This window comes from Manis pentadactyla, chromosome 3, assembly GCF_030020395.1.
Source record: "Manis pentadactyla isolate mManPen7 chromosome 3, mManPen7.hap1, whole genome shotgun sequence".
In the NCBI taxonomy this organism is placed as follows: Eukaryota; Metazoa; Chordata; class Mammalia; order Pholidota; family Manidae; genus Manis; species Manis pentadactyla.
The window spans coordinates 136,171,213-136,185,872 of NC_080021.1; the positions used below are offsets into that span (position 1 = coordinate 136,171,213).

The window sequence follows — 14,660 nt, forward strand, 5'->3', positions numbered from 1 at the left end:
GCAGAGCAGAGACTGGAGTGGTGGCAGCGCCGAGGACAGAGGCCCAGAAGCAGAGACCAGCTTGTTGCGTGCAGACTCGCTCTGAGTAGATGGGATTTTAATGACTGACCTGCCACTGTGGAAATAAAGTTGGGTATAACCCTTTCACCCCAAGAACATTCTGTCATTTCTTTGGTCACACTGAATCCATAGTGCACTTGTGCAGGGCTGAAACCCATTGGCAAGGCACCCTTATGAAATGGGGATTTCAGGGTAGAAAGATGACGACTTCTTTCTAAATCTGAAATTTATGTTTTTAATAAACTTAACTTTAGATCAGTTTTTAAATTTACTTTTAAAAACACAAGATTACTTTTTAAAGTAATACACAGAGTTCTTGAATACCCCACACCCAGTTTCATTAACATCTCACACTAGTGTATTTGTCCCAATTGGTAAACCGGTGTGTTGATATATTAACTAATATCTAGGTTTTTTCAGATTTCCTTTGTTTTTCCCTAATGTCCTTTTTCTGTTCCAGGATACTACATTACTTTTAATCATCATATCTTGACTGTGACAATCTCTCATGACTTTGTTTATGCTGACCTTGAGAGTTTTGAGGAGTACTGGGCAGGTATTTCGTTGAATGTTCCTCAATTGGGATTTATCTGATGTTTTTTTTGTTAGATTGGGGCTATAGGTTTGGGGAAAAAACATCATCACAAAATGCCATTTTCATCACGTCATACCAGGGACATGTCCCATCAACATAACTCATCACCACTGATGCTAACCTTGATCTCCTTGCTCAGGTTTCTCCCACACACAGTTACTCTCTTTCCCCCTTTCCACACACTGTGTTGTGGGAAGGAAGTCACTGTGTGTAGACCATACTTACAGAGTGAGGGGTCAGGCTCCACCTCCTTGAGGATGGACTCTCTACACAACTTGTACGACTTTCGTTTCTTCATTTCCTTATTCAGTCATACCTTTACAACAGTAGGAACTCATGGATGTTTATTTTACACTTTGGGTGCTCACCCAAAACCACGTTTGGTTGCTCAGCACTAGCCACTAGCTTTCAGATGGCTCCTCGGACCTGTGACATACGTTGTGACCAGCCTGCTGCTGTTTGAACACCTCCTTAGTTTCTGGTACTACCAGATGCTCCCAGCTCATCTTGTATAATTCCTACTCCCACTCAACCATGTCCCCAAGAAGCCCTGGTTCCTTTATTGAAGAATGGCATTAGACACTAAGGTCCAGGCACTAGGACGTGCTCACTGCTTCCAAACCCTCTCAGCTGACAGGCAAGGAAATGTGTGTTTGCTAACTCCAGGAAACACACATTTGTAAGTATTTCTATATGCAACCATTCTCAACTATATTAAGCAGAACATGAGTTAACAGTGATGTCTCCAGTTCTAATCCATTACCACAGGTCATTCTGGCCTCCTCCCCTTGCTTCCCTGCAACTTTCCACTTCAACAAGGAGACACCTGGCTCCCACCACCTGCCATCCATTTACTTAATTGCTCAGTTCCAATGTACACATATAGTGGTACTAGAATTGTTAACAACCAAATTTATAGCTTTATCAACTATAGCACACTATTTAGGTACAGTTCCTCTTGCCTTTAGTCTTAGAGACGCCACTCATTTCCAAAGTGACTTAGGTCAGCCTTTTTCCCCCACCCACTACAATGAGGTTGTTTCATATACATTTTTAATACAGTTAGATTGTTTTGTCACATTTTCATTCCATCCTGGGATCTTCAGACCTTCTGAATGATTATTTATTTATATATTAGCAAACAAAATAACAAGTTTTAGTCTCAACATGGGATTGGGTGAGAGTGGGAAAAGGAGAAGCCACCAATGGAAGCCGCCAAAGGAAAGGTTCCAATTTAGAGATTTTCTTACATTTCTAATATTTGCTTTAAAACAGAAGTTTATGGAAAGCTAATGTAATTCATTTATTCTTTAAATGTACTGAAATCTTTGCATATAATAAGAAACATGGTAAAGATCAAGAATAAGAAATACTGCTTTCTTTCATAATTGAGACATGGATTTTTCTAGGAGCTTCCAGTAACTTTATTAGATTTCCCTACTGGTAAAATGGGAATAAAAAGTATTCTGATAGTATTCTGTCATTCAAAGGTAAAAATGTAACAGCTATTTTAGTATTAATAACTGTAGACTTTATGCCTTGGAGGAAATAAGCCCTACCCAATCATATTTTTCACAATTCTGAAATTATATATTTTCACACAATTATATTTATAAAGCCTTGTTACTCTGATGATTACTCTCCACTCTTATCACTAAGGATATTCCTGTCTAGCAACCTAGGATCCTTACACATTTTAAAGTCTTTAAGTATCCAAACAGTTACCAATATATACCTAGATTTATTCTTACACCTGTGGGAGAACTTAAGAGCGATTTGGTGGCCAATTATGTAAGATTATCTTCACTTAAAATTTCCCCCAAAAAATGAAAAAAAGGAGAGAAAACATCTTTTGAGGATTTCTTTTTAAAACAATATTTATTGTCCTTGTAAGACTGCATATATGCCGTTCATTTACCAACATATAATCACAAACTTCCAAGGATATAATTTAAACTCCTGTTCTTATCATGCAATTTACTAAATTATCAGAAAAGAAGACCTCAAGAGCAAATTTGCCAACTCAATCTTGCAGGAACAAGGATACCCAAGCACCTCTTTTGTTACTTTATAGAAGCCAGCATTTATCCATAATTCATTCCTACCTAACACATGACATGTAATTTAATTCACAAGTCTAATCTCTTTCTTTGTAGTGAGCTCTGAAAAAAGAGCCATATTTGAGGCCAGTAATGAATATTTCTTCCAAATACCATCAATAGTTTCTTCTTCCCCATTATTCTAATTCAAAAATGAAATATCTAGGAGTATAAAAATACAATTTTCTAGTTAAGTACTCAGAGACAGTATATTGTTAAATCATATTTAAAAATCATCCTTTATAATTTCAAGAACTTTTGAAGATACCATAAGAACACCTGTTTCTTTACCTCATGGTGTCCCAAGAATATACAAGTTATGCTATAAATAAATCATTATGCTTTTGTACTGATGTAAGTTTGCACCAACCCTGCAATTTCCCAAGTGCTGCCTCAGACTCTAGCAGAGATATGACAGGAAGTGAACTCATTCTGAGTGGGCTGGGAGACCAGAAGCAGGAGGTAAGATTAGAGGCAAGGGATAGGATAATTAGAGCTCAAAGTCGAAGTAATGCTTAAAAAAAAAAACTAAAAGGTTTTTTGGGGATGGCTTGGAGAAGAAATGTAAGCATTTACAGAGGCCACCGCCTCCATCAAGGGAGTCCCACGCTATGAAAGAAGGCACTCAGAACAAGCTCAGAGATCAGCATTCCTTTAGCCAGCCTATGCAATAATTACATATTGACTTGTAGTACATTAGCACAAAGAAATAGGTAAAATAATGAGGAATCAATAAAATTTGATTTAAAAGTTCTCCAATTCTAAAAAATCCTGAACAACTGTTGGAGAAAGGGCAAGAAGAAAAGAACAAATGGCTGCCTAAATACATCCCCTGGAAATCGATGCCTCATCAATCCCTTCTCGTGGCCTAGAAGCCAGCGTGCAGGCTCAGCAGGACTGACTCACAGTCCTCAGAAACAGATCTTCCTTGTGCTTTGAGGGTTCACATTCTATGACAGCTGACACAGTCCAGGGCAGCACAGCTGCCAGGAGACAGCCAGAATAACAGTCACACAGCAGAGCTGGCTTTATTTGGAAGCACTTTGCCAGGCTTCACCCTGACCCAACTAGGCAGCAGTTGACTCCCTCAGCGAGAATATGAAGGAACTTTGAGAAAGTATTTGCTCAAAGACACATACTGCTCCCATCTACAGCACTGGAAGGCCCCCGCAGAGATCTCAAAAGAAAATGAGGCTTGGGATTTAATTATTAGGTTTGGTCTTTCTATCTCCTAACTCATACAGGACCTAATAAAGTGATCTCTTCATCCTGATTTAAGGAAGTGATCTTATTAAGAGCTGTGCATGCCTGGGAATTTACCTGCCTCTCTGTGGGTCTAAGGATTTGAGGCTGGATGGGTAATGCCACAGAATAAAGGGGAGCATTTCTGAAGAGCTAGTCCTTTGACAGCATCCTGGCAGACTCATTTCCCTGTGTGTGAGATGAACAGGCAGGGAGCTGGGGAGTGCCAGGTAACCTACCTGCCACTCTGGTCTGAGGTCCACATAACTGATCGCCCCTGAGGTTTGGTTCTGTACCGTATCCTTATGGCGTGAGGAAAGTCAGTGGCTGTCTGAACGCCTGACTTCCTGATCTGTAAGCTCCATGTGTCAGTGTCAAACAGGAGTTCCCCACAGCCAGGAGCCTGGCTGCAGAGAGCATAATAATCTAACTGCTCCCTCCAACAATATGCAGGCAGAGTCACAAGTTCATGGACAATCTGATTCCTGAGCTCCTCCAGAACAACCATGAGCTGGGGAGACCTAGTAAATTTTTCAACACCTGGCACAGCAGCAATGTCCACTTCCTCAACCTTCAACACAGATAGATCACAGCAATCCAGCACTAGGCCAAAATCTTCACTCCCATGATTCCCTGCGCCACAGCAGTGCTTTGAGCTAGAAACCCGAGAGGCCTGTTCCCAGTTGTCATGGTGACAGTCTTTCCCAGCAGTATCTTTTCCACCTTTACCACAGATTACAAAGTCATTCCATCCCATGTCAGATGAGAAGGTCCCTGTAGTAGTCACAGGGCTGCTGCAGGGTTCAGGTGAGCTAACTCTGCAGGCTTCGTTTGACTCTGATCCGCACATTTCCCTGGTGGACGTACTCTGTTTCTTGAGCCTGTTTCTAGACTCAAAGAAAAGCACTACGGTGCCCTCAATGACTTGACTTTCAAAATCTACATCTAAATCCAGTACATAGTGCTTCACAAGAATGTGGCTGGTGTTGGCCATGAGAGGCAGGTCATCTCGGGAAGGGTCCAGCTTTACATCCATGGTGTGTAGGTTGTTCAAGAGCTTTGTTGAAAACCTCAGAAGGGACTTCCTATCTGCCTTAGTTTTCCAAAATCATGAATGGCTGCATACCAAAAGATAACTGATGTCACAAATTCTGGTTCCACCAACTTTCAGTACCCTGGCAAAGAAGAACAATAAAATTAGACAAAATCCCAAACAAAACCCTAAATGTTCTTGGAACTGCTGTTCCTGCAAATTGACTGCCTCCTTAAATAATCCCCCCAACCTGGTAGAAGCTCATGGCTAGAAGGCAGACTAATCTTTTTGACTGACATCAAAGAAAGGTGCATTATGGGTTTCTAAAAATATTTCAATTATCAATGGAATGAAAGGGGCCTACACAAAGCCAGAAGAATCATGCTCCTAACTAGAACAGTCCTTGTTTTGGAAAAGAGCAATTGTTATGCAAAAGCATAACTGAGCATCACTTTGCCTTTTGTTTTAAAAGATATTAAATGTATCATTTAAAATTCTGTGCATCAAAAGGTAAGTGATTATTTCTCTACTGTGATTCTAAGTAACAAATGTGAATGAAGGCTAAATGGCCATGAACGTTTTATTCTTTGAGAGTAATAACTTAATACAATGTAGCTCCAGGGATTAATGTGCTTCTCACATTAGGACTGCTCTCATATCAGCACTTCCAGTAAATTACAGGAAAATGAGCCAATTTACCAGGAGTGCATTCTAAGTATTCCTTTGAGATTGTTCATGGAGATTTTTCAAATTTATAGTTAAATACTCAAGGTATATCATTACATCTTAATAGCTGAAAATCCATTAACATTCTGGATAATAGCCTTCTTGTGGCAAACAAAAAGGTCTTCTCATATGAAAAAAAAAAAGTATGCAAATACCTATAAAAGGAAGTAGAGGACTTAAAATGTAGAAACAGATGTTATACTAAAATGCCCAAGTTCTTCATAAAAGTTCTGAATCAGAATGTATTCTGATTTCATAACAGCAATCCAGCTAAAAGAAAATTTTTTGAAATTATTTTGGTTCCTGTTGCGTACCTCATTTCCTTCAGCATATGCTGTTTTTTTTATCTTTTACCAAAAATGAAAAAGAAATGTCAAGGGGAAAAAAATTAAAATTCTGATAGAGCAGATATATTTTAAATACTTTTTGTATTCTACATACCAGGAGGTATTCTATCAACTACAAAACAACATTACTTGCCTGGCTTTTCAAGTAAAATTGAGTCCTCTCTTTTTATTGTTTAACTCCTTGCTTCCCTTCCGACTTGATCTGCCTGTCTACTAGATTCTTATTTCCCTTCCCTCGAGAATCTCATTCTAGCAATCAAACCTATTCAATTTTCATTTTCTACCTCTCCACAGGCTATTTTCTTATCAAAAATCTCACCTAGCCTAAAAAAAATCTGGCTTCCTGCAGCCTTGTTCAATCTGATTTCATGCTGTTTTCCCAGTCATGAAGACAACACTCCCTGAGCATCCTTGTCCTCTAGCCAAAGAGCCTGCTCAACACACTGCTCCCTGAAAATGGCCTGACCCCATGCCCCCATGCTTACTGGACTAAACCACAGGCCTTACCTGGAGTGCTCCTGGCTCCTACCTCCCATAGCCACTTGCCAAATTCTAGCCTTCCTCTACACCCAGTTCAAGTGCAACTGCCTCCTGAAATCCACTCCTCCTCTCTACTCTCCCTCTCCCCAGCAAACTGCATGTGGGAATACACACACTGATTTTTTTTTCCAAGTGTGATAGTGAAATTTATTATTTTGTGAAAAAGATTACAACTGAGGTTTAAGCAATTTGCATTCTTAAAACAATTTAGCAGTTATCTTTAAGGAAAAAAAATTAACTGATGTGAGGTTTAATTTACATTAGCACTGTAGATTTCATCTTTAAAACTCTGGTGAAAATTGAGTTATGATTGACATCAGTGTGTTAGGATAACCTGGCTAAAAATTGTACTTCATCTGAGTTAGTGACTGATTAGCCCTCCACATATCTATGAGATTCAGGAACTGACAGTGGTTGGGTGAGATGTCCCATCTTTGTTAACCTGGCACACACTGATTTTAAAAGTAACAGATTTGAGAGAATCAGAGAGGCAAAGAATAGTCTGAGATTACTTAATGGAGAAGCTGGTATTCCCCTTGGTCCTAGAGAAGTCAATGGACAAGGGAGTAGCCCATGAGAGCGAATGAACTCGTTACATAATAAATAAAGCCAGGGGTGGCCGTGTCTACAAAATGAGGAACAACGGATGTTCAAACATCATCCTACTAGCGTTTGGTGCTAACAACTTAAATACAGTGTTTTGTTGGTTGGGCTCTTTAAAAAAAAACTTCTTTTTGAGAAAAGAAAACTTGGATACACACATTCACAAACACATACAAGAGGAAAATCTGAACAAGCGGAGAGAGCTGTTAACTTTGTGGCTGTCTAAACGAACCACATATGAAGAACAGTTTAACCTTTGAGACAATATAGACATAACCATTCATTGTCTAACCCTAATTAGGTTCTTCCACTTACTTGTGAAATTAATATAAGTTGAGCAGTTTTCACCATTTTTGTCCCTGAAAGCAGAGATCGAGGCAATGCTGGATCAGGTAAAAGCTTCCAGAAGAGGAGGTGCCCTCTCCAGGTCAGACATAGGGTCTGGAGGAGTAAGAACAGCCCTCTGTAGTCAGGATTGCTGTCAAAAGCAAAAAAGGAGGGGCTAAGCTGAGCAGAGCATGACCAGTCTCTTCTTCCCAAATTTACTAGAATAAGTCACTCCACCTCCTCCAGAATAGAAGGGACCAGGAATGTTACAGTAATTAAGCTTCCTCCACAAGAAAGGCAACATCAGAAATAGGAAAAAAAGAGTTCCCCTAACACCATCCCCTCTAATTTGAAATCTTGGTTTATCTGACCAGAAAAATGTTTTTTTGCCAACCTTTTCTCCTTCTCTTCCTTCCTATTCCCAATATTTCAAACACCCCTAGGGCCACCATCTTTAAAAACAAGTATTGCAATATATACATATATCAAAACATCACATTGTACACCTTAAACTAATACAATGTTATATGTCAATTATATCTCAATAAAACTGAAAATAAAAACAAACAAAAACTACATTTGGCCCTGTTGCCCAGTTTACATAGTCTTTATTTCTCTGAATTTTGGAGCTAAAAAATTCCTTAGTCCAACTCTTTTTTTGCAAATGAAAACAATGAGGCTTAGAGAGTTAAAGCGATTTGCCCAAGGTCATCCATTTCTGGGGCTTTTCTACTGGGGCTTTGCTGACATTTTCCCTTGGAATCCTCACCCTCCAGGTCTCATGTCCATTCCCTCCATGCTGTCCAATGCATAAATCAAAAGTCACCTCCCAAGACTATCTTCCATGCCCCCATCCTACCTGTTTTATCCTCTTCAAGTGAAGCGGACTAGAATCAATTCAAATTGTAACAAGACAGCCCCAGAGGACTCAGAGATCACCATCACCTTTGCATGATCTCCAACCTATGTTATGTATAATGTACATCTATTATAACCTGCTGCTTATTACACCTATATCCTGCTTGCCTTGGATTTGTGGATGACCTAAATCTTGTGTCTTTGCAAGTACACACTCTCTCTGACGTCAATCAGGGTCATGGTCCCACATTTAGGGAAGAGCTAAACCAAATGTGGTTGCAAATGCATGTATGTGGCCACTTTGAAAGGCCTCTCTCAGCAAATAGCAACCATATTTCTAAGCAGTCTGTTGACTTCAGCATTTTTGCTATTATTGTGCTCCAATTTAAAAAGCCAGCCCATCTCACTGAAGCATTTTTCCATTCTCTGTCATAAGCACTAACATATAAAATACCTCCACCCCACCGCATGGTTAGTTTCCAGTGGCTAACCACTGCTGCCTCTAAAGTAAGTGTACTATGTGGTCTGTATTTTAAATGCTTAAGTGATTGTCTCAGCAACACCATTAAAGGCTTTGAAAGGATTAAAGTACAGCAATATTTTTCTTAAGGAAGGTGATGGGGTGGTGGACAGGTATCAAATACCAAACAAAGAAACTGCCCTGCCATTTTCAATCACCCAAGCACAAATGCACACATTTACGAATGTGTGATATAGCCTCTGTAGAGCCACTCTGGATCCTTCCAAAGAAAATAATTTCATTCTCCTTTCAGGCAACAAAGTCTGTATATCATTCTCATGCCCCTTAACTTGTGCCTCATTTTAGAGTCACCTGCACTTTCCAATGGTTCTATAAACATCTTGGGAGCCCTCATTCATCTTTGTGTTCATGACCATGTGAAGTAGAATACCCTGCCACAGGAGGTTCCCAATAAATACTTATGGAATTGACATCTGAGGACATTTGTGAGTTCAATATCTAGTTATTTACAGAACAGGGATTTGGGCCTGTAGAGGTCCTAGTAGAAAGTTTTTGCTCAACAAACATCCTCCTTCAGACAGCTCTCATTTTTTCTTTTCAGGATATACCTGCACCTCTTTATGCCATATATCTTCTTGTAAGCAACTTACAGGAAAAGGAGAGATTTCTGCAGGAGAAAATATATGCTTACTGTATAGTACTGGATGCACTGTGAGTAGTTACAAAGTATTTAACTCTACAGATTACTTGTTCAGAGAAGGACAGCTTTCTGCTATCTCAAGCATATTTATTCTTCAAGATACAGTGATCAGTACATGTGGGTAAAATTGTAGTATTTCCAGAATATTTCGCCTGGCTTTAGTGTATCTGCATATCAATAGGCGTTCAGAGGTGGAAAGAAGTATGGCTTTAGTGCATTTGCATATCCCTCAGGAGTGGAGAGAAGTTCTTCTCCATATCAGTGGGTAATTAACTGGGCAACAGAGGGCTTATCTGTGCCTGAGAAGTGAGAGGGAGTGCTGGTTCTGTTTCTGCCGTAGCAGGAGAAACGGCCCTGGACTGCAGTTTATAAGCAATAAACAGGTTTTAAACTTTATTTCTCCCTTTGATTGATTTCGGTTTTTAGAGGTATTTTGCCCTGAGACTTCCTTTCCCCAGACTTACATCTGGTGTTAGTCAACAGGATTCCTCTGACCAGAAATCTGTAATAATGGGTGTGACCGTTGGGAGAGCCACCCCTAGAAATGATGGGGAGAAGTGGCGCTGGCACCAAGGGACGTGTGTCTACACTCATGTGGTCATGAGGGTGCCACCACCACTGCTGGCCGTGCCAACCCCAGCCCATGGCCCAAGACTAAGGCTACTTCTGCTGCTGCTGCTCCTGCTGCCAGTTGGGGGCTGGTCACAACTATGGAAAGGAGCAGAGGTCCAGTTCACCTTGATAGAGAAGTAACTGGCTGCTATGTACCATGCCTTGGTGGCTTCAGAGCCCGTAACCACAACAGCTCTGACCAAGGTAATAACCACCTATTCCATCGCAGAATGGGTGAGAGACTGGACCCAAAGGTCACAGAGTGGTGTGGCACAGACACCTACCGTATATCATGTGACTGGCCATTTGCCTTTGGCATCCCCAGGGAATAATGAAGCAGACACATTGGCCCAGGTGCACTGGCTAGAAGGGAAGCCTGCTTCTGATGTGGCCCAATGGCTACATTAGCATTTGTTGCACACGGTGCAAAAGACAATGTGGGCTGTAGCCCATCGGTGGGGCTTGCCATTGACCTTTGAAGAAGTCAGCCAAGCCCGGGAGAAGCGCCCTGCACATTGTGCAGACCAGCAAACCACCAAGAGGGACCTAGAGAGTCTCTCTGCAGCCTATGGCCAGTCACCAGTGATTGAGGGCAATCAGGGCACCCACTTTATTGGACATGTATTGCAAGGATGGGTGCAACAATTAGGAATAAAATGGACATGGCCCTGGACATTTTGACACATGGACCGGCGATGGCTGTCTCTTCTGGCACCTTGGGGAAAAGGCCTGGAAGCTGGCCTCCTGTGTATTCCTGGAATAACAGCAAAGTGGCCCCCTAAAATCAAGGTTATTGGCTTTGACAGTCCTTGTGTCCTGGATGTGCCCCCTGGCTACAGCTGCTGCGTGACAGCTGGAATGGACAAGCTTTGGACTTAATCTACATGGGACTTTGAACCTAGTTGAATTCTCTGGCTTGAGAATTGTCATGATTGTATTGCTGTTGTCAAGAAAAAAATGCTTAAAGATAGGCTTGACTTTGTCTAATGTTTGCTAAAAGTTTTGTGAGTAATCTAGCATGGTTGTCAGGAATGAGTAAACAAGTGTGAAACATATTTTGTGCACAGTGAGAGATTGTGCTGTAAAGTACATTTACTTAATCTGCATAGGCTGAATCCTGGCTTGAGGATTGTCATGATTTTATTGCTGTTCCTATTGTATGTCATTAGTTTGATTGGAAATAGGGGAATGAGTAAATTCTAAGGTGAGATTTCTGGAGGGGTAGCCTGTGGGTGAAACTGTAATAATATTTCCAGAATATCTCACCTGGCTTTGGTGCATCTGCATATCAATAGGCGTTCAGAGGTGGAAAGAAGTATGGCTTTAATGCATTTGCATATCCCTCAGGAGTGGAGAGAAGTTCTTCTCCATATCAATGGGTAATTTACCTGGGCAAAGAGTACTTATCTGTACCTGAGAAAGTGAGGGGGAATGCTGGTTCTGCTTCTGTGGGAGCATGAGAGAGAAACAGCCCAGACTGCAGTCTGTAAGCAATAAACAGGTTTTAAACTTTATTTCTCCCTTTGACTGATTTTGGTTTTTAGAGGTATTTTGCCTGGGGATTTCCTTTCCCCGAACTTACAGTACACTTGCTGAAGTGTACCGTTTCTGGGCACAGTTCCTCAGACACTCAAATGCATAGTCATAGGAACATAGCTCATTGCTGTGAAATTGGTAATTTCAGAATTAGAAGGAATCTTAGAAGTACAATGTTTTATTTTGTGTTTAGAAATGTCACACTGACACATTCTGTAACTTCTTTCTTTCATTCAATGGTTTTGAAATATAGCCATGTAGATACTCATAAATCTACCTTAACAACTACTGTTCTTAGTGTCCCTATATGAACATTCCACAATTTATCTCTATATTTCTCTACTGACACTTAAGTTCTTTTACATTTGTCCTTATCACAAGCAAAGCTGCAATGAACACCCTTTTACATGTCCCCTGGGGCATATATGCAGGTGTTTCCTGGGCAACACACCAGAAACACCATTTTGCCTAATATTAATATTGGCATGCCTGCTTTCTTTTAGTTTGTTTTTTTCTTTATACATCTTTCTACCTCTTTATTTTTACTTTTATAACTGCTCTGGGTTGTTTTGCATTGAGTGTTCTTTAAAGCAACATTTGGCTGCATTTTAAAAATTATAATTATTAATAACTGAAGTTAATTTTTATTTATGATTACCATTGTAACAGAACTGATCTCAGCCAATTTATTTTGTTTACTATCTACCACAATTTTTTCTTACTTTTAATTTTCTGCTTTTTGTTGAATTTTTTCGTAATTCTTTCCCCTCCTGTTTATTTTAACATGCCTACTTAAAGTCAATCACCAGCAGTCTTTTGAACAATACAAGGATCCTAGAAAGTTTTATCATCAGTCTCTTCTCTTCCCCACTGCTTATTAGCTTTCTTATTATTGTTCGTGTATCTTACATTGTTTTTAACAATCTCATCCAACTTCGGGGAAAGAAGTCAGTATTTATTTGTATTTGTTCCCCAGCTTCCTTACTCATGACTGATTCATACATTCCACTTCTTCCTTCAGGGTTCAATGTTGTTCCAGTTACTACTACATGACAAATTAGCCCAAACTTTGTGACTTCAAACAGCAACCATTTTATTACATTCTGTAGGTCAGGAATTTGGGTAACACACAGCTGGGCCATTCTTCCACACCTTTGGAATCTGACTATGGCATCGGTGCTGCTCAGGTGGAGGATGGGCTTTTGGGCAGCAGGGGTCAGGGAGGTCTTGAGGACCAGAGTGGCTACAAATAGCCTCTCTAATTATGAAGGTCTCAGGAACAACTGGACATCTTACATGGCAACTGGCAGCTCAGGAGCAAGTGTCCCAAAGAACCAGTTGAAAGGTGAATGACTTTTTCTGATCTAGCCTCAAAGTCAATGTGGTATCACTTCCACCACATTCCAGTGGTTTTAGAAGAAAGACATATAGCCAGTCCAGATTCAAGGAAAGGGAATTCAACTCGGTCTTGAGCAGGGAGTGGCTAGGTCATACTGGAGAAAAGTATGTAAGATAGTAGATATCATCATAGCCATTTTTGGAAAATACAATCTGCCACAATTTCCTTTTTACTTAACCTTATTTTTAATAATTCTTTCAGGAGGAGCCCATGGGTAATAAACGCTTTCAACACTTCTGTTTGAAATGTCTTTATTACATACTATTAAATGATCTCTTATCTGAGTGTAGCCTTTTAGAATGACACTTATTTTCACCTAGCACTTTGAATGTATTACTCTACTATATTCTGACAGCCTTTTTTGCTGATAGGAATTTATTATTAATCTGCATTTCTTGACAGTTATCTGTTTTTTCTCCCTAGTAGTTTTTACATTTCTTTACTATCTTTGATGTTCTACTGTTTCACTCAATGTGTCTAAATGTAGACTTACTTTTATTTGGTTTGCACCAAATTCAGTATGTTCCTTCATGTTGAGGACTCGGGAGTTCTTTGCATGTATAGCCCTGATTAGAGAGCAAATTTCCTTTCCTCTCTATTGAGACAGCATAATGTAATTCTCTTCTCCCATTTAACAGAGATCACACCCTCAAGGCTTCTGGTTTTATGCAGATAACTCCGTTTCAGTGTGCATTGTACTGGGTCTATCTATAGTTGGGCACCCCTGCTTTGGTGACCAGGGGCCCAACCCCTACTACTACTAAGGCCTATACTTATTCCTTTGTGAGAGCATCCTCAGGTTAGGCTCCTATTCACCATACAGACTCTATATTCCCTCTTCATTTCGGTCAACTGGGACAACTCTTGCTTGGTTTTGAATTTGCATGTGTACGTATATGGATGTGTAAATGCTGTTATACTTTATCCAGCATTTCTAAATACTTTAAGTGGGAGAGGGGACTGCCTTATAATTCAGTTAGTCACATTGACCAGAATCCCACAGACTCCACTATACCACTTACGTGACCCATACCCACAGTGCTTTGGCTCAAGTTTTCATGAAGGACATGCTTCACTGTATAACATTATAGGCACCACAGCTATAGATTTCCTTTCATCATCATAAAAGCCTGGGGAGATGATTAAAGATTGAGAGGATAAAAATGTGTGCAACAAAGGAAGGCAAGATGCAGAGAAAACTGGATTATATTACTTATTTATTCAACTATTAGATGGAATCCTCTTCTAGTCTCTATTAACTCTCTCCCTCTTCCCACCATATCCTCATGGAAAACTTTCCTCACATGATTAAGTCAAGTTCCCCTATTATTAGAAAGCATAGCACTTTGTACTTCTTCAGAACACAATACAGTTTCACTTGATTTGATTATTTGATTTGTTTGATTTAATTAAGATTCTCCTCCTCTTTAAATGAAGGGGAGTACCACCTCTGATAAGAGTGGAGTAGCTTCTATCAGACCCATCCACCCACTGATGGCACT

At 40.1% G+C, this 14,660-nt stretch overlaps 1 protein-coding gene across 16 annotated transcripts in view; it reads right to left on the reverse strand.

Moving 5' to 3' along the window:
* AOPEP (aminopeptidase O (putative)) overlaps positions 1–14,660 on the reverse strand; it is a 375,534-nt gene that overhangs the window by 319,628 nt on the left and 41,246 nt on the right. For 14 of the 16 annotated variants that reach the window (XR_008996479.1, XM_036904363.2, XM_036904360.2 and 11 more), the window contains exons 2-3: positions 7,561–7,723; positions 4,236–5,171 (exon numbers count right to left, since the gene is read on the reverse strand). Coding sequence is in view for 15 of the 16 variants with exons in the window: in XM_036904363.2 (XP_036760258.2) it covers positions 4,236–5,032 (797 nt within the window). In the remaining variant the exon portion in view is untranslated. The remainder of the gene's footprint in view (positions 1–4,235; positions 5,172–7,560; positions 7,724–14,660) is intronic. The other 2 variants (XM_036904361.2, XM_036904362.2) reach the window with 2 other exon arrangements.